The 21,110-nt window shown below is 32.7% G+C and overlaps 1 protein-coding gene across 1 annotated transcript; it reads left to right on the top strand.

Moving 5' to 3' along the window:
- Positions 1 to 1,598: 1,598 nt before the first annotated feature.
- Positions 1,599 to 20,062, top strand: LOC133201821 (macoilin-like). The gene is made up of 12 exons (XM_061337624.1): positions 1,599 to 1,826; positions 9,650 to 9,791; positions 10,203 to 10,329; positions 10,643 to 10,772; positions 11,049 to 11,115; positions 12,493 to 12,595; positions 13,177 to 13,546; positions 14,579 to 14,737; positions 15,022 to 15,213; positions 15,539 to 15,659; positions 16,242 to 16,416; positions 17,708 to 20,062. The coding sequence occupies exons 1-12, from the start codon at positions 1,747 to 1,749 to the stop codon at positions 17,932 to 17,934; spliced, it is 1,893 nt and encodes a 630-aa protein (XP_061193608.1). The 5' UTR covers positions 1,599 to 1,746; the 3' UTR covers positions 17,935 to 20,062.
- The last annotated feature ends 1,048 nt before the right edge of the window (positions 20,063 to 21,110 follow it).

Below are 21,110 nucleotides of genomic sequence, written 5' to 3' on the forward strand. Positions count from 1 at the left end.
TAGAGATACTTATCTTTGAAAACAACCAGTGTTATCCATCTACTCTGTAATGACAGATATTAACTTTTATTCAAAATCGTAGTCAAAATGCAACGTACCTCGTCTATGATTTCCCGCGGACATGCGCGTCTATACTGTTTACGCACTTCCTTCATCAATATTCATGAATAGGCTGAATTCTTAATTGCAGATCTTGCTTAATTGTTTTGTAATTATAACGACTTATTTAGTAAAACTTTGTGGAAAGTAATTATTTTTTATTACACATCATGTTTCTCAAATCATTTAATCATTTTGTTTAATATAATAAATCGCGTTTATATAGCGTGTATATCTTTAAAACAATAACCGATTTATTTACCGACTCCGCATTTAAATATGAGACACAGTTTAAAGTCAATTTAACAATAGAAACTTGGGGTTATTTAAGTTCAAAATCGGTGAAAATTTTAATTTGAACACAAATAACAAATATCATGTTTGCCTACACTTAATCTAGTATTTATATTTTTTAGCTCAGATACGCCATAAAATTATAGCTTTAAAGGTTGTCTTTTTGATTATAATATGTCTCCCTATAAATATTAGCCCCCCTTTTTCCGACCGCAGTATGAAACAAGAATCAGATGGATCAATTGGGCTTTTTCGAAGAAAATTAATGATTGAAAGAAACTGACATCAGGCGCGGATCCAGGAATTGAAGTTAGAGGGGGCGCCACAAGTAGACAGGGGGGAGGGGGGCAGTGGGTCCAGGGCGAAGCCCTTGTGGGGTCCAGGGGGCGAAGCACCCAGAAGGTCCTGGATTCTAGAGGTTTTGTAGGGTAAAAATGAGGTCTCCCGAGTAGACATTTTTACATTTCTCGACGAAAGTATGATTTACGCCAACTTTGACAATTTTAGGGGGGCGCCGGGTGCGCCCCCCCCCCTTAAATCCGCCGCTGGACATTGATATTATTACCAACTACAATTTTCAATGTAATTAGTGATTTTAATGGCAGAAAATGTGTTCCTATAATCGCGCTGATTAACAAAAATTTGAAAATGATACAACAACAACACCCCCCCCCCCCCAAGTTTTCCCAGAGATGCACAGTTTTGTTTAGGTTTAATCAGTAAACTTATGGACAACAGCAAAAATAATTTTACAGATTAATAACACTATTTTTGCTGCTGTGCATAAGTTTATTGATGAATCCTAAAGATTTTAATTTGCTATGTTATCTAACAAAATTCCACTTGTATTTCTTGTGAAATTAAGTTTTATCAGTTATTTTGCATGACATATTATTATATTTAAGTAGAGGAACCATTAAGTTGTAAGAACATTTTTTCCAATCCTTTTGATTTATTCAATAAAATATGTTCAAAAACATCCAAACAAATGTGTGTGAAGTGGGAATTATAAGAGATAGCAGGGACGTATATACTTAATATCCTGGAGTTAGGGAGGTTTTTTTTTAAGAATGAGAATCCAATATTTCTGGCATGACAGTGTGCTGTGTGGATTCTGTGAAAACAGTTATAAAAAATTTGATCGGGATCGGGGAACATATCGCACCTGTTCTATTTCCGGAAATATCCGAGTATATCCGATCAACTTCGGAACTTTAATTGCCCAGGCGCATGCGGTAAATAGGTTGACAAGAGCAGAAGACAATACACAATATTTCTGTTTGTTTACAGATTATAACGTGGAAAGTACATGTCCACAAGTGGTTACAACATTTTCACAGATTGTCTGAAAATATGAAGAGGAGAAATGCCGATTGTAGTAAAATACGACGCCTTCCAAAGCGGAGCAAAATAACGGAAGGTTTCTACGGAAGGTATAATTTCTCCATTTTCAATATGGCAGCAATACTTATTATCATACTGAAATAATGAAATATGTTTCTTGCCGAATGGCTCATTTGTTCATTTGGCTGTAAGGATATTTGGTTAAAGAGAATTTTGTTTGAAAGCATTATCGACTGAAACACGTAGATTGACCGCGACGATGATTCTAGATGAACAGTGATAAAGAACAAGTGAACCACAGGCTATTTTTAGATGTCTGGGAACATGTATGTCTGTGTGCTGAAGTCGGTGGTTTTTCTCAGTCTATCAGAAACCGTAAACTAGGTATTTGAGGAAATACTATGATCATGAATTAAATTGAAATGATATGATTTCCTGGTTTGGGTAATGGCTTTCAGCTAATTTTGTTCACTTCAATTTCAAGGTAATTCTCTTATGTCCATTTAGTGCTAAGTATTTTAAATGTTTTTTATCACTCAATTAATCCAAATTTTGCTGCACTTTTTGCCAGTATGTATGAGAAAATATGAAGCATTTGTACATGGCAATGAAAAATGCATTTTTAGTGTTTTTAGTGTAGTGAGATTTCATGACCAATACTAGGTGTTAGCAGCTTAGCATTTTAACTCACGTATCGTTCCACAGGACCAGTAACCATGTAAAGTTACTGGTCTTCTACCAGATTTGTCTGTCCTTCTGGTAACAAGATAAAATGTTATTCATCAGATGGTTATCAGCAAATGCTGATTAACCTTTTTCATTTGCTTACTCTCTGCCACAGGCACCTGAAGCATGGACAAATCTTCATAGCCCCCACCCCACATTTTGAAAATATATGATCTCTTCAATTCCGTGTAATCGGTTTGTACTTTTTTAAAACTTATAGAATTTGGCCATGTATCCAGTGTAATAAAAATTTTTTTACTATACCGGATATGGCAAAATTCTAAACCACAAAGTAAAAACCAATTGGGCCATCATTAAAAATATCTTTGTTTCCCCTAACCCGACCCTAAAATTTCAAGTTGAGTAGGTAGGTAGGTAAATTATTATTTCTTTTTCTGACAGCAGTTTTGAAAATACATTATGAAAATTGAATAATATCTCTATAAATAAGAAAGAACAAAAGAAACCGATTTTTGATCGAATATCAAACAAATGAAATTTAAAAGCAACATGTATGGTAAATTAATTCACATATATTATTCATTTGAACTTGTGAAATATCTCGGGCCAGCGTAAATTTATTGAAATTGATTTTTTACAAAAAGACAAGATTCGCAAATAATCAACCATCGGCCCTCCGAGTATATTTTTTTCAAAACCTACCGTCATCTTCGAGTGCTTACACAGATAAAATGTCAAGGGCCTTGCGTGGCGAAGTAATTCTAGTGTTTCATTTTGGAGTCACGACGTAATTCAGAAGCTTATTCTAATTAAGTCACAGGTCCCAACGTGGGGCGTGGAAACTGGTCAGTTGAATGAGACCGTAAAAAACGTGGGGCCATGTAGTGTCACAGTATACATGTAGATGTTGGCATGAAAAAGATCCCTTACTGATGCTTTATGATCAATGGCCATAAAGTGCCGAGAAAAAGTCTAAATTAGGAGCCCTCTACCAGGCAGATGTTCAAATGTTGTCGACCCAGCAATTTTTAAAGGTACATTAAAGCAAAGAAACAACCTATTTTCAAGGGCCCAACTAAAGAAAAGAAAAATACACTGGACGTCTCAAGAAGCCGTACCATAAGCCAACTTTAAAGATTTCAACAATATTTGAAAAGAGTATACCTGTATAAACAATATTTAATTCAACCAAACCATATCTAAAATGATTAAAGTTTCATTTATCTAATGTTTTAGTCACGAAGTTTACCCCATAAATAAAAGGAATGAAGAAATGACATCCGAACTATATTTATCAAGATGAAATAATTATACTAAGATATATTTACAACTCCTATGGTCCTATATAGTAAAAATAGAATCATACATGAACTGTTTTTTTAGATCGAAATGAATGAAATGCAGTGGAATTTATTGATATGCATACACAAAGTGGGCCCGTCATCTGCTCATGAGCAAGGACCAACCTAGGGGGCGACTGAGGCGAAATAGTCGCTTTTGAGCCCCAAACTTCGCCGTAAATTATCACGAAAGAGAAGTTTAAGTCGCCTTAATATTTGCACCTCCTTTATTGAAAATCATAAAAAATCTATTAAGAAACGTGGTAGTATCATCACTATTTTATAAATCTGGTGTTATTACTGCTGAAATAAGTGAAACAGCAGGGCACTTACACCTGTTTTGCTACTAATGACCAATGCATCGAATACTCTGTCGGAACTCCTCTAGATTTTACGTTCCGTGAATGAAAAAGTCCATTGTTACAAGTTACACACAACAAGACGCAAAACAGCTGGACAGCTATCGATGTCATGCCAAAGATGTTGAAGATGATTTTAGATCTTTTTATTGTCAAATAATTAATACATGCTGTGAATACCACAGGAGTTCGCATACCTATCAATTTAACCGAAATTTTCAGTAAATAAAAAAAAATACGTAATACCTATAATAATAACACAAGGAGTGCAACCCATTCCAGGTCACCGGGGAACCCCTCTCTTAATATCGAGGCTGCTGCGCAATTAATTTTCAATCGAAAATTATAAAACACAAACCATTCTTTTCGGAAGGAACCATTCTTTATGTCTGTTAATGCATATGATTTGAAATGCCTGTTTAACATCAGTAGCAGTGACATTTCTCAACGACTTCGCCCAAACATTGGTTGTCCGCGACGCCATTACGTGACGTTACAATGGGTGCGTTGATTTACCCAAAAAGAAAAAAAATGCCAGAGATGAATAATAATATGGAAATTTAGATAATTTAAGGTCATGTACGATATGAATGTTCTACAAACAAATTCAACAGTTCTCCGTTTTACATACAGGTGTAAATAATGTGAAGAATACAACGTACAAAATGATACATATAAGAAATCAAAATGAATTACATGTACTTCCAGTAGACAAATGATTTGAACGTAACAGGGAAATGTTTTGAGCAGTGTCTTTCTCTTAAAAGATAATTATTATTTCCTTTTGACATTTGAAACATCATCTCAAAAAATGCTTTGGGCACTTTTTGATTTTTCTTGCATGAAGTGTGCGAGGATCTGTATGTGTAAAATGAATTATTTAATAATGTAACACTGCATGCATGTGAACAAAATTGTGAGTGATATAGTTCAATAAAAAAAATCATATATCCCCCCAATAAATAAAAGTAAAATGGAAGCGCACGTCCAGCGATTGAACAACCCTTGAATATCCCCCCCCCCCCCCCCCCGACAACTTGTACGTTAACATAGTAAATACATACCAATATATAGATAGGCCTACTTATAAAATGGCCTCTTTTTTCTTGTTAAAACAACAGACAAATATTGATCAGAAAAGCTTACTTGAGCCTTCTGCTCAGGTGAGTATGAGCACAAATTACAAGTGTTACGATTTTTTTTTTTTAAATAAGTATTTAATAGGTTTTTTATGTACTGAAAATTTCGTTACAATTGATGGGTACGCCATCTTCCGTGATAGTACTGATTAAATTCTCAAAGTATACGATTGTTGAATAATCTTTTCGTTCTTCCTTTTTTTACTTGTCAAAGATTTCCTCGCCAAAATTGAAGACACATTAACTTGGATTGCACCCCCCCCCTCTACTTCCTGCTTTCAAGTTTTTTTAACACCTCAAACGTAACCTAGTATTAATATATGCTTAATTTTTAACATACTACATTGAATAAATTTAATAAGGGTTGGAAAACATATACCCGTTCAATGTCTAAAAGGTAAAGACAACAAGGAGTACTTTAGTATACTTAAGTTAATAATCAATTATAAAGATTCACGGGCATTTTTTTTAGTATTTTAGAATAAAAATGAAGATGACGTCAGCCCCCCAAATTATTCACATATTTTTCCATCAATACCTAAAAATTTATATTTATTAACCATAAGTTGTGAATTGACCCCCCTTATCTTTTAAATACCACTGCTAAGTTATTATGTAAAATGTTTCATATATTTTATATATATTTCACAATAGACAAAAAAGTACTCGTATTACAAGTTAAAAGTTTTATCTCTGGTATCATATTGTATATGATTGTTCATTTCAGGCATTATATGTTCCTTTTGGGTAAAGCGACGCGCCCGTATTACGTCACGTAATGGCGTCGCGGACAACCAATGTTTGGGCGAAGTCGTTGAGAAATGTCACTGCTACTGATGTTAAACAGGCATTTCAAATCATATGCATTAACAGACATAAAGAATGGTTCCTTCCGAAAAGAATGGTTTGTGTTTTATAATTTTCGATTGAAAATTGATTGCGCGGCAGCCTCGATATTAAGAGAGAGGTTCCCCGGTGACCTGGAATGCGTTGCACTCCTTGTGTTATTATTATAGGTATTACGTATTTTTTTTTATTTACTGAAAATTTCGGTTAAATTGATAGGTACGCGAACTCCTGTGGTGAATACAGACATATTTTTACTGTTAAATTGTGGAGTTATCAACTGTCTAAGAAATTACACATGTCTGATAAACATAACTAGTTCAAACAGCATGCAGTAGTTGCACCAAAACGTTTTTTTTAGAGAAAGAATTTAATATTGAAAACAAATTTTGAAGAGAATATAAAAAAATTATGACTATGCCAAGAGCCTGAAAATCTAACCCTGAGAGGAGAGAAAAACGTTTGAATCATTTAAAAGTTAATTGTGCATACTATTATGCAAGAAATGAAAAAAAGTTTGATAAACAAGTTTATCAATTAGAAACTTTTACATTGTTATTGTTTTATATGTTTGCTAGATATTTATAAAAAGTTTGATAAACAAGTTTATCAATTAGAAACTTTTACATTGTTATTGTTTTATATATTTTGCTAGATATTTAGATACCTTTTAATAGGAAAAATATAATTTTTTTTTTAAAGAATATTTTTAATTATTTTTACTAGGATCTTTAAATAATACAGAAAAAAATTATTGAAATGTATTTAAGTAATAAACAATGAAATTATTTTATTTTTAAAAAGTTTAATAATGATCATAGTGTTTCCCACGCGCGCCAAGAAGTCTCCCTAGAATTCAAAACTTCTCCCTACATTTCTCTGAGGGAGAAGTGAAGTCTCCCTAAAGTTTGGGTCTAGGTTGGTCCCAGCATGAGGCAGGCTTTGTCATGCTTACTACGTACGTTAATTTTAGAAGACACATTTGTAAATACCATCTTAACACCCCTTAGTCATGGTATATTTAATTCACGAAATGTTTCAAGAGTGTAGGATTCTAATAAGTTAAAGATGTATTAGGATTGATACATCGCTGTTTTTTTATAACACTTAATAACCCTCTGTGGCCACATGTTGTGGGCGCCAAATGAGAGTAAAACAAAGCCGCCGTTCTGATAAAAAAACGAATTTTGATGAAATTTTATTTTATAAAGATAATAAACAATAAAAATAAATATTTGAATAATCTTATTAAAAAAACTTTTCAGTTAGCACGATTTAAGTGGGTCGGTCACGTTAGGGGAAACAAACCTAATTTTTATTTTGGCCTTGCACAAAATGGCAGTTAGATGGAATTGACAGGGAAATCACAAGTTTTTGAGAAAATATAGACTCATTATAATTTGGTAATTGGGGGAGAGGTGGTGGGGGATTGGTTGGTTTATGAAGTCATTTTGTCAGGAGCTTGTGCTTTCTGCTTGTCGTTTGTATTAAAATTTCCTTTTTTGTTGCAAACTACAATAGCTTTTCATGTTTCTGAATTGATTAGAAATACACAACTATTTATATCGAAAGTCCTGGTAATGATACATTTATCATGTTTATCGTATACTAGAACATGAAAAAAATATAATGTGGAATACATGTACAGGCCTTTCAAATTCTGCCTGTACCCAGTACTTTTACCCAGCTTAAATTATGATTGCATGTACCGGCCAAAATATTTGATGGAGAAAAATTTGAAAATACATTCAATTAAAACTGCTTCCACAAGGTACCTCCTATTTTTGTAAAAGTACTGCCTGTTTCTAATCTTTTTGAAAGTCCTGCATGTATATAGTCTGCATCCCCTCCTTCTCTGAATATTTTTTCACTGAAAAGATAGTGTGCACCATAAAAGTGAATTTACAGTATAATAGTATTTGTATTTGTTTTACATATTATATTAAATATATGTCCCAGTAGAATAATGAAAATTATTGGTTTGACAGTTGTGCAGATAGACACTTTCAAACATTTCATCAGTGAAGATCTTGTAGACTGAACTTTTGTTAATTTTTTACTGGCACAATTAACAGAGTAACTTTAATTTAAATTTGTCAATCCTCCCATACATTTGTTGGCCTAGGACTGACGGACAAGTGTTAAGGTCGAACACTGCCTATACATAAGGTATTTTAAAGTATTAACTACAGTAATGCCAAGTAGCTCTGACATTCAACAATTCCAAATGCTGATTCCAAATTCGACAATTCAAAATGCTGATTCCAGTTCTGGAATTAGCTAGTCCTGGATGTCAGGCTTGAGGAATTTTGAACCCCTGAATTGTGGTGTAATTTTGTTTGTGTTTAAATTTTATGTTATAATTCCTGTTTGAGCAAAATGCACTTGACTTTCTAAGTGTGCTATATTTACTTTATATCTTCTTCCTTAACAAGCACTGTATGTATCTGAAGCCTTAATTTGACATGTTTGAGAAGGGAACACATTTTCGTAGTACATGTTTTGAGAAAATATTTTAAGTAATAATATCTAATAGATAAATAAAATTTTCAGTACTCACAAATAAAATTTGTGAATACTGGAAAACATAGATTATAAAGATAGCTTAAAACTTTCTGTTAGTTGAAATATTGGCCACATCAAAACATTAATCTTCCTGGCTTACAGGCATTTGTAGTGATTTCAAAGAAATCAGTCATTGATATGCAATAGAATAAAAGGTCAAATAAGTGTAAAATAATCCATATGTATTATGTAGTAAGTTAGTATATGAAAAAGCTTCACTTGCACTTTGAATCCCCCCCCCCCCCCCCCCCATTGACATGTATCCAGTAATTATATTACAGCTCGCTGTAAGATTGAATTAACCTTAGATTTCTGTAGATAAACTACATTAGAAAAGAGAGAAAATATTAGAGGAGTAAGTCAATAAGTTTTGAATAAAGCTTCAAATTTAGCAGTTTTTGAGCTTCCTCTTCTTCTTCTTCAAAAAAAAATCATTACCAGCCAATAAAAAATTTAGAATCCAAGATTCAATGTAATTTGACAGCTCTGTAATTTGACAAGATCTGGAGATGTTCATGCAAGCTTGTTGAGAATACAACTGATAAAAGGTATATAATGCATCTATATGCTGAAATTAAACTCACAGAAAGCAAAAATGCTAGTTTTAGTGGAAACAACTGTTATGAAATCTGTATAATTTGGACAAGTAATGTTTGTTGACAATTTGCTGTATGGACAAGTAGATAATTATTTTAGTTTTAGTTGAGCCCTCCATTGTAGCAGTGCTTTTGTCTTGATTATAGAACACTGCCACTAGTTTGCACTATTTTTTTCTCTCTATTTTTGGATAGTTTTCTTGCAAACAGGATATATGCATTCTTTGATTAGTTTTTCTTCCTCATTCAAAATTATGTCTTCCACTGAATTTTGGTAATTGCAGACCACTAAGTTTTTCAGAGCCCAAGTAGTCGTGTATGATTTTGTTTTGACAGTCACACTATAATTGTGCTTTATCAATTGTGATGTTTTTTCCCAGCACATTTCTGTACCTGAAGTTTCTTATGGTGTGGGCCCTTGTTCTAATGGCAGATTTCATTCTGGAGTTCCGGTTTGAGTACTTGTGGCCATTCTGGTTGCTGGTTCGAAGTGTTTATGACTCCTTTAAATATCAAGGCCTGGTAAGTGTTGAAATAAAATGTTGATAACCAAACATCTATGTGATAATAACTAAACATCTATATGATAGATGTGTACATATTTTTGTAAGCTGTTTTTTTATTTATTGCTTTTGGTTTAGAAAATTGAAGTTCTTTTGAGTCTTGATAACCACAAAGTTAAAATGTATGCATTAAAAATATGAAGCCAAAGTCGTTAATTAGGACTAGAAATGGGTACTTAAAATAACCTTCTGAATTTCCTTATACAAAGAACAAGGAACTTTTTAAGCATGGAATAAATTGATAACAACTGTGAGAACTCATCATTATTAGTACTCAAACAAATGCCATTCTGGAAGATAGATTTCTATTTATGTAATGAAGATAATTTATTGACAAAATGTCCTAATGAATTTCTCTGTTACTTAACAGGCTTTCTCAGTTTTCTTTGTTTGCATTGCTGTCACATCAGATGTAGTGTGCTACCTGTTTATCCCCGTACAATGGCTTTTCTTTGCTGCCAGTACTTATGTATGGGTGCAATATGTTTGGCATACAGGTTAGTAGTTCATGTACTGTTGAAGTGTGAAAATAGTGATTTTGTACACCATGGGAAAGCTGTGAAAAGAATAGGTGTAGTTTTATATTGATGATATCTTAGACAGTGGTCACGTTATCTATACTGTTGTCATTCATATGTGATGAAAACACCTTCAAAATTATATTAATCTAGAATTACACTTTTTTCCTCTCTGTGGTTAACTTACAGATGAAAAGATACAATAATTATAATTCTATATACTTTAGGAGGTGTCAAGTAATTTTTTGTAACTGAATGTAGAAAGTAATCAAGTTTCTTTTTTCTTTTTCAGACAGAGGAATATGTCTTCCGACAGTATCATTATGGCTTTTATTTGTTTATATTGAAGCTTCAGTTAGACTCAGAGAACTCAAGAATTTACCATTTAATCTAGATTTATGTCGACCATTTGCAGCTCATTGGTAAGAAAATAAAAAAAATTACATTATGATATTACTAGATTTTTGTATAGATGAGTTAATGTAGCTTGTAAGATACTTGTACATGTATATAAATATTATATACTGGTACTTGTACAAGCAAGTATAAATATGTACATGTATAAACAGACTTTACAGAGTGAAATGCTTGTCATTTTTTTTTTTTCATTTTCCATTCTTTCAAAATCGGATTTGCCATCTGAGAACTCAAATCCCTCACAAAGATATATCTTTTTAAAGTGTTTTTTTTTTTTTCAGCATTGGTTATCCAGTTGTCACATTAGGTTTTGGTTTCAAAAGTTATATATCATATAAAATGAGATTGGTAAGGAACATGTGTAATATTTAATTCAAATTCTAAAAGAGAAAATGCAATACTATCCAAAATTATAGTAAAATTCATTAAATATGTGCAAGTACTTTAAAGATTTACATGTGTGTGATGAAATGTTGTCATAATTTATTACTCTCTTTTTAGCTCACCAGAGCCGAAGGCTCAAGTGAGCTTTTCTGATCAAAATTTGTCCGTTGTCTGTCGTTGTCGGCGGCGGCGGCGTTGTTGTCGTTGTAAACTTTTCACAATTTCATTTTCTTCTCCAGAACTACTGGGCCAATTTCAACCAAACTTGGCACAGAGTATCCTTGGGTGAAGGGGGTTCAAGTTTGTTCAAATGAAGGGCCACGCCTTCTTCCAAGGGGAGATAATCATGAATTCATGAAAAATTAATGGCATCATTTAAAAATCTTCTTCTCAAGAACCACTGTGCTTGAAAATATGAAACTTATATGGAAGCATCCTCAGGTAGTGTAGATTCAAGTTTGTTCAAATCATGACCCCCGGGGGTAGGGTGGGGCCACAATGGGCGATCAAAGTTTTACATAGGAATATATAGGAAAACTCTTTAAAAATCTTCTTCTCAAGAACAGCAAAGCCATGATTGGTCATATTTACATGGAAGCATCCTCAAGTAGTGCAGGTTCAAGTTTGTTCCAATCATGACCCCCAGGGGTAAGGTGGAGCCACAATGGGTGATCAAAGTTTTACATAGGAATATAAATACATAGTAAAAATTTGTGAAAATCTTTTTCTCAAGAACAGCAAAGCCATGATTGGTTTTTTTTTTTATGGGTGCATCCTCAGGAAGTGTAGATTCAAGTTTGTTTAAATCATGACCCCCCAGGGGTAGGATGGGGCCACAATGAGCGATCAAAGTTTTACATAGGAATACATAGGAAAAAGCAAGCCTTTTAAAATCTTCTTCTGAAGAACAGCAAAGCAATAATTAGTCATATTTAAATGCATGCATCCTCAGGTAATGTAGATTCAAATTTTGTTCAAATCATGACCCCCCCACCGGAGAATTGAGGGGCCATAACAGGGGATCATAGTTATATAAAGGAATACAAATGATATATCAATAAAAATTGTCTTCCTAAGAACAGCATAGCCATTATTTGTAATATTAATTCCAAAGCATCCCTTTGAAGTATAGATTCATTGGCAAGTTCAAATTAACCACCCCCCACCCCCCCTCGAACCACTTTTATTTATATCAAAACTTTTCAAGACTCAACTGATTTCTGCTTTTTCTTAGCCAGAGTGCTCAGGTGAGCGATGTGGCCCCTGGGCCTCTTGTTTTTCTTTTTTACTGTTAAATAAAATGGCTGTTGATATTTATAAAACAAATTGTATGGCTTTCAGCGGAAGCAAAAAGAGGTACAAAAAGAAAATGAATTTTACGTCAATTTAATACAGCAAGCACTGCCAACAGAATTACAGAATCAGTATATTGAAAAACAGAAAGGTGACTATTTATGTATATGTATAATTTTAATTTTCATTTTACTCAATGCAAGTATTTTCAACTAAGCCAATAACAGTAAATTAATAAAGTTGAGCGCTAAAGGATATAAGGTTAGAAAATCTTGACTTCATACATGTATGTAGTTAAGCTTATTATGATTCTGCCCAAAGTTAAGTAAAAGCTTCAAATTGTATAAAATAGAAAGTGTGTCAATTTGTAAATTGAGAAATGTAGTGCAAAAAGGAAAGGCAAGGAGGTTCATTAACAAGTGAAGCTGACACTGCAAAGTGTTGATGTACTTCTAATGTTGAAATTTTTTGTGATCATTATCACATTAGCACAAATCCTTAACTTTCACACTGATTATTTAAGAAGATTTTGATCATTGCACTTCCCTTCAGTACTGGCAAAAAAAAAGAATGTTTTTCAGAATTTTAGAAGTTTATCATGTTTCATAAGCAGCTTATTGATTGAAAAAAAAAATCATAATTTAATTGATAAATGTTAGGCAGGAGTAATTGATGTAAGGAAAAATATAAATATGTGGAAGACATTTTAATTATAATTATTGTGTTTTTTAGCTTTACCTTCAAAGTCAGAGGAGGAAGAAATCTCACAAAATGGGGATGTTGGAGGAAAAGTGAACACATCAAATAAAAGTGACCAAAAGTCACCTCCAAAAGACATTAATGAAGATGAAGAGTTAGAATTTATAGAACAGATACCGCCCAAATCTAAGACAGATGTCAATCAGTTCCAAGACGAGACAGCTGATAATATTTTAAATGACCAACATGTCAAGTCCTATAAAGCAAATAGTGTGAATAAAACCTCAAACACCTCAAGTAAACTCAACAGTTCTAAAGACAATAAAAAAGGCAAAAATAATAATACAAAGGATATCAACACTACAGCCAGCTTTAGTAATAACAGAGATGAAGTTATATCTAGGTAATAAAAAAAAAAATGAATTTTTTTTTTAATTGTGTTTCCTGCAAAGCAGAATGACACTTAAAATCACTTTGCCTGATGTTTGTCTGTCTGTCAGTTCCTGTATCATTTGAAAAAAAAAAACAGGGTTTATTAACCTTCTGAGTTCGACATTTGACCAACTTTTTTTTTCAAAGAGGTTCATCCCATATTTTTTGATTTGCAAAAGATAAGGTTTGATTTTTATCTGTAGCTTATAGATTGCTTTTTAATTGATCTCTCATGATGTACTGAGCTTTAAGGCCATGGGACAATGAACTTGACCTTTAACCTACTTTCAAAATCATAAACTTTCCCATACATCTTTTGAACATGACATAAGACCTGCATAAGGGTTCACCTGATGAAGAACTTTGATGAACTTTTAGTGTCCCAAGGTCAAAAGCTGTGGTTAATGGACTTTTTTCCCCAATAATTTGAGAGGTGTTATGGATGGAACATTCATAGTAGCACGTTAAATTAGTCTGATGAAGACCTATGCTATTACATTCACATTTAAATAAGATAAATTGCAGGGTTTTCGCTTGTGCCAGGGGCACTTGCATGGTTTGGACGTATCTGGTTTAGACTTATTAGATTAATCTAGTTTTTCTGGAGAGTTTTATTTGGCTGACAAGTCTAAAATTTAAAGTTGAAGAGATAAAATACCAGCCAATAAGATTTATGTTGATACATGAATGATTAATTTTGTCTAGCAAGGTTCTCTGACAAGCTAATGACAACTTTTATGTGAAACATTTTATATGTGAACTATGAGAAAATGTGTAAATTTTTCAAATGTCAAGTATTTATTGTAAATTGGTAAATAATAAATGAGTACTATATGTTTTTGAAACCATCCTCTTTGCATGTGAAAACTGAATAATAAAATTTTTTTAAAGATAAAAGCCAGGTAGGATTAAAGAAACAGGATTAAATTGCTTTAAGAATTTCGTTGAAATGACCCTCCAAAATAATGCATTGAAAAATTTATTTGTATTGTTTCTTTTACAGATTAGAGAGTGATATTAAAAAATTAAAAGCAGACCTTCAGTCTAGTCGAAACACAGAGCAGGAACTCCGATCTCAAATGAACTCATATATTTCTGGAGACAAATCCTTACGCTCAGATATATATCAACTTCAACAGGATAATGAGAATTTACAGAACAAGTAAGTTATATTTTAAAACAAGAAATAAAACTGCTGATAGACGTCAATACTGAACAACATATTTCACTGATTAAAACTAGTTTTTTATGCCTGATGTGCAGTGAAATAAAATTCAGACTGTATATTTAATTTGATACTTAGATGTGATGACATGTCACAATCTGAATGAGCAGGTTTTGTATGAATAAGGAAGTGTTCATTGACCTATATTATTATGCAGATACATGTATTACAAAGTACATGTAAAGTATGTCTCTGTAACTAATGCAATATTGTTTTTCCAGATTACATAATCTTGTCACAAGTAGGCAGCAAGACAAACAGAATATAGCCAGCTTAGAAAAGAAAATTAACGAAGAAAGGAAAATAAGGGCTGGAATAGAATTACAACTCGGTGCCGAACGGAAAGCCAAGAAAGCAGAAGAAGCGGCAGCAGCACGAGCGGTAGCTCTAGCCACAGCTGCTTCAGCTCAGAGGTAGGGAGAGGATTTAAGCTATTTATAGCACTGGTGAAAAAAAAAATTGACACTAGCCTATTTTGCCTAATAATGGAAAATAATGAAGTAATTACCAGCCCAAGTTGGGTTTGACTAGCCTGTATACTTTCAAACATGAATAAATAACTAAGAACGTCTACATGATAAACTATTTTCCCAGTCTGTAAGCCCTTTGTTATTTTACTAATGTCTGGCCAAAAAAAGAAAACAGAAATGCTAAAGTTTTTTTTCCGTTTTGAATAATGTGTAAGGAAACTGTAAATGCATGTATATACACTGTACATTTATCATTCTTTTTTTTCAGGGCTGAATGCACAGATGTTTGTAAACAAAGACAGAGAAATATAGAAAATGATATCAAACAGCTCAAAAGGGACCTTATGCTTCGAGAGGAACAATATAGACAGTTAGAATATGAGAATCAGGTATGTGTGTATTGTCATGATTAATGTTCTTTATGTTATGATGAGTAGCATCAGAGTATTAATATTTTGTTTGTTTGATTTTACATGTATCTGTGGAATGAAACACTGTGAAATCATTTTAGTGCAGGGGCCAATGTTCCTAGACAGCCAAAATTTAATGTTTTTTGTCATTTCATGTGTAACTTGTATATACTGAAGATTAAATGAACTGATGCCTTGAAAAGTTTCTGTTCATGGAGATGTAAATTTATGGGTAAAAGTGAGTCATGAAATCCATGAACATTGGTCCCCCACAAACAGTGATGATTCCACAATATTTGATCTTGTTTTCAGATCTCAATGTAAGTGAATTTGATTATGCATTTGTGGGGATAAATAAACTATTCGGGTATGAAACAAATAAATGTGAAGGTTTACATTATAGCAGAACACATGTAAATGAACTGAGGTTTACAGGATTATTGACCTACATGATTCTAAATATCTAGATAGTGGCATTGTTTGGATACAAGAGGATTTAGTAATTGCTTACAAACACTTCCTAGCATGATTTGAAGTATTGCGTCTTATATTACATTGTAGAATCTTCGACAGTACAAGGATCAACAGAATGAAACAGAAGTACTCATGTCAGCACTTTCAGCAATGCAGGACAAAAACACTCATTTAGAAAACAGTCTCAGTGCTGAAACTCGCATCAAATTAGACCTGTTCAAAGCATTGGGGGAAGCTAAACGACAGATTGATTTAATGAAAGGTAAGTTTTTTCTGAATTTGAACCCATGTAATAAGTTGTTTCATCCATGCATATTCTTTTGTTGTAGCTCTGAACAATTATATGAATTTTGGTTGTTAATGAAGCATTTGCACTACAAGAAAGGTAGACATGATTTCTTTGGGCTGTCCTGGTTCGCTTGAGACAAATTGTTTGGCAGTAGATTTTTTTTCTTTGAGTAATTCTACCGATTCATTTCCTGTGTTAAATTTAATTATGATTTACAAGCACCTGTTAAAACAGGGTAAAACACTTGAATTGTGGTCTTTTCATATTATGTAAATAGTGAATTTTTGCCTTTTAAACTGCAACCATATACATGTATTAGTAACACTCAATTTTACAATATAACAAACTTCATAAAATCATCATACATGTATTATAATGCAAATGTGGATAATTTTTTTCATATGTAAACATTGTACATTGTTGCAATTTATGAGGAAAAAATCATGTGATAAAACACATTCTTTTTAAGAAAAAAAATGTACTAAAATTTCACCATTTGATATCTTGATGTGGTAAATTCCAATCCAATGATGCATTTGTTTGCTAACAGCTTGAAAGACAGATCCTCTCCATGGGTTTGTCTTTATATACATGTTCAGTATAATTTGTGTAATCCGGATTCCAAGTACTCTGGAATTTTGTCCCTTTTGGTCTTAAATTTTAGTTCCATGCACTTCTTTAACAAACATAGTGTAAATAAAAAATGTGTGTACTCTGGATACTGTCTATTTTGTAATCCATTCTGCTGTATTGATGCTAAGTGCTTATAATTAATGATGATTATTTTAATCTAATCCTGTCACACAATTTTACCTGAGTCACTTCATTTTAAAATCTAAACACATGTTTGTAGATTTCACTCTCTTTACATTTCGTGTTGACTTGGAAGATCAAACATTAACCAAAAAAGAAGAATTGACAGGAGGTCATATGTATACTTTTGGTTAATTTTTGGATTCCAAGAATATGAAATGATTTAATAGCATTTTGCCAACTTCTGCATCATGCTTGTGCAAAAAAGAAATGGAAATAAATCTCAAATATTTTCCTGCTCTCTGGATTCTGTCTAATCCAGCCAGTGTCATCCAGTTGAGACATATTATACTGTACTTTTATACAGGATGTGAACCCCAACATTTCTTGTTTCTCTATAATGGTCAATGCCAGCATTACTTATTAAAAAGAAATACTATTTGTCTCTGCCAAATATTTTCAAATTTCATAATTTGATATTAAAGATACAAAATACATGTTATATTTACAGAGCTCCACCAGGAGAAAGACAAAGAATGTGCAGACCTAAGATCTAAAATGACAGAGGCTATGGCACTGACCATGATGCCAACATCGAGTTCTCCAGCCATGAATGGAGTGGCTGACCTCTCCCCGACTCCCTTGTACTCGGCTCCCTACAACATGAAGGAGGAGATGATCATGAAGTCCAATCTGAACCCTAATGCCTCAAACTACACACCAAAAACCACCATGTAGGCCAGCCAGTGTGGAATCTGGAACTTTTTTTTTTTTTGGAAATACTAGGCTTGTCTTTTCAGTAGACTTAAACTCACAAAGAATTCTTATTTTGTACTCCCTTTAAAAGAAAATGTTAAGATTGGAAGCAATGAGTCTTTAATTTCACTGAGGTCAGACAAAAAATATAATGTTTGTATCTTTCGTATTGAGGTAAGATGTCGATTAAGGTCTGATGACACGTTGCTTGAATATCTGTTTTGTATCTCTTCGTAATATACAACAAATTAATCATAATTATCATTGTCTTGTGATTTTTAAACTGTTTTTAAAATGTCTAAGCAGATATAGATACCAAAAATGTGATATTTGCAATGCTATTGATTTTCAATATGATTATAAGTAAATAGGATCCTCTGGTATCTTGTACAAATGCCTGGTAAGGTGCCTTAATTTTTTGTGAGGAATTTGGTTAAAGTAGCAATATTTCAGTGACAAATTCTTTGAAAAAAATATATATTATTGAGGAATGTGTCATCTGACCTTAATGAGTAGAGTAATATTAATATGTGAAAGTTGTTTTTAAGTAGATTTTGTTCTAAATAATATGATATTTTCATCATATTATTTCTCTCACCAGTAATGAGCCAATTGGGAATTTACATGCATGTGCATACAAATTTTTTTTCTTTAAAGTCTCTTTGATTCAAATTTTAACATTTTACTTTGAGGGAGTTGAAGTATAAAGCATTTATTTCAATTAAAACACATTTTTTGTTCAAAACTGTGGACTGCTGATGTGAATTTTGTTAATGGACAGGTATCCAAAGTGTTCAATATTTAATTTTAATTTGTCTCAGATAGAGTAGAGCTATTTATTGCACTTCTTACAAGCTAAAGCCAATCCTTGACTGTGTCATCTCTATAAGCATTCGAGTAAGGACAACATTTTTGAAAGTATTGCTACTTGTCAATTGAAATGGTAGATTTATTGCGTGTAATTCAGAAGACAACTGTTAAGTTCACTTTAATAATTTCTCAACCTGATTTTCTCTGAGGAAAGCATTGTTCACATGCTGACATGAAAACTTCATCCATTTTAAATTATCTGTATATTGTTTTAATTCAGAGCTTTATGATGAGACTAGGTCTTGAAACTAAAGTAAATGGGAGAAAAGATTCCTGTTTTTTTTTTTTTGTTTTTTTTTAATTAATCTAGGAAAAACAGGATTTTCAAAGTTGTTAGAGATGCATGCTACAAACAAACCAAAAAAACAAACAAACAAAAAATAATTATTAAGAAATTGTAAACTTTCTATGATATTCAAAATTCTACCTTTTTGCCATCACCCTTATACATGTAAGAATTATCAGGGAGAGTAGGTTGATATGAAGTTGGAAAACTGACTTAATCAGTTGGTCTTTCTGGATAAACATATCAGTGACTGTAATGACTTTTTCTGTATGTTTTTATCTTACTTTAACACAAAGAATAGGATATTCCTAATCAACTGCTTTGGTACATATCACTGAGATCTTTTTGTAAGTTATTAATAAGCCACACCCCATGACATTTCTAACAATACTTCTGCAGAGAAAATTTGGAATTTGTAACTATTTTAAGTTGGGCCTTTCTTTCTGTATGATATTTTTTGAGTTATTTTCCAAAGAAAATGCTTTGACACTTGTATTGAAGAAGAAAAGTTCCTCCAAGAACTTGATATTTTTCTTATATGTCTTCCCCTGACTGTAGTATTTAAAGTGACCAATCAAATTCAAAACATAAAACAGAGGCATTTTTACTACTTAAGATCAAAATATTTATGAAGGTATCAGACTCTTGCTTTTCTGGGAGTGTTTGTACAGAGTGATCTGCCCTGTTGTGGTCTTTGTCTTTATATGCTACAGTCCTGGGAAGATATAACACCCTATATGTTTAGTTATTGTGACTGTAACCCTGTGGTTGTTTTTGCTTTGTATCATTAGTTTTTGGTGTTCATAACCTCCAGAAAGGGAGGTCACCTCAGAGGGAGGTCAAGGTTAAGTGCTGTGGAAGGTACCACATATTGTCCAGCTGCTCTAAGGACAGAGACAGTGGATAAAAATGCCCTGAACTTGCTGCCAGAAATAAAAGCTAGCAAATATCAAATTTGTTTTGTTTAATTGATTATTGAAATTGTGTTGAATTGTGGTTTTGGTGGACCAACAAGATGTGCACAAGAATGTATAAGGAACTGTGTTAGAAATTTTAAACTCATAGACTATACAGTGACTGACTGTAAATCATGACTTAGTCATGGTCATGACAGTAATAAGGCATTCTAATTTGCATCCTTGGAAATACAAGCCAAACACTTGACTGCAATGACATAACAATGACATTGACATTTGAAATATGAGGTTGAATTGCATTATCAATGCACCAGACAGGAAAGTACAGTTATATAAAGTGTGTGACATATCAACTCATTATCTTTGTGTTGGGCAAGAAATGATTTTAATTCATCAATGACCTTAAATGTAAGATACGATGGGGTCATAATACCACTATTGGTACACGAGTTGCTAAAGCACATAATATATTTACATGTAATAAGTGCGATACTGTTCAATTGTGGTTCAACGATATTTTCATTTAAGTGACTTTGACATTTGAGATGGGATATTGAGTCATGGTTGCCACAAATCACTGAGGAAAGATAAAGCTCTTAGTTCAAAGGCTGTAATACTGTCAAAAATTGTTGAAGAAGGACAAAATACATGTATATCATATCAAGGTAGACTCGTACTAAAAATGCTCAGTTTTCCAGACTTTTTTTCATCCTAGACTTTAACACAAGCATGAATGTTGTAAATAAAAATAATAACTACAAGGTATGGAGAATAAAACTCACTTTTTTTTTAGCTCATCTAAGCCAAAATCTCAACTGAGCTTTTCTGATCAAAATTTGTCATAGTTGTGGTTATCATGCTTATCAACTTTTTTCACATTTTCATCTTCTTCACTGGGCCAATTTTAATCAAACTTGCCACAAAGCATCCTTGGGTAAAAAGGATTCAAGTTTGTTCAAATGAAGGGTCACACCCACTTTCAAGAGGAGATGATTTAGAATTAGAGAAAAATTAATTGAATCCTTCAAAAATCTAAAGAACCCCTGGGACAGAATAGTTGAAACATATTTGAAAGCTTCATTTTA

This window comes from Saccostrea echinata, unplaced genomic scaffold, assembly GCF_033153115.1.
Source record: "Saccostrea echinata isolate AGI-Se365-2 ecotype Australia unplaced genomic scaffold, CSIRO_AGI_Sech_v1 ptg000045l, whole genome shotgun sequence".
NCBI classification, from domain to species: Eukaryota; Metazoa; Mollusca; class Bivalvia; order Ostreida; family Ostreidae; genus Saccostrea; species Saccostrea echinata.

Excerpts from the sequence above, each read along its gene's own strand:
- LOC133201821 (XM_061337624.1), top strand. The coding sequence starts at position 1,747 with ATGAAGAGGAGAAATGCCGATTGTAGTAAAATACGACGCCTTCCAAAG. Across the intron at positions 15,214-15,538 it reads ACAGCTGCTTCAGCTCAGAG|GGCTGAATGCACAGATGTTT; the intron begins GTAGGGAGAGGA and ends CTTTTTTTTCAG. Across the intron at positions 16,417-17,707 it reads ACAGATTGATTTAATGAAAG|AGCTCCACCAGGAGAAAGAC; the intron begins GTAAGTTTTTTC and ends TTATATTTACAG.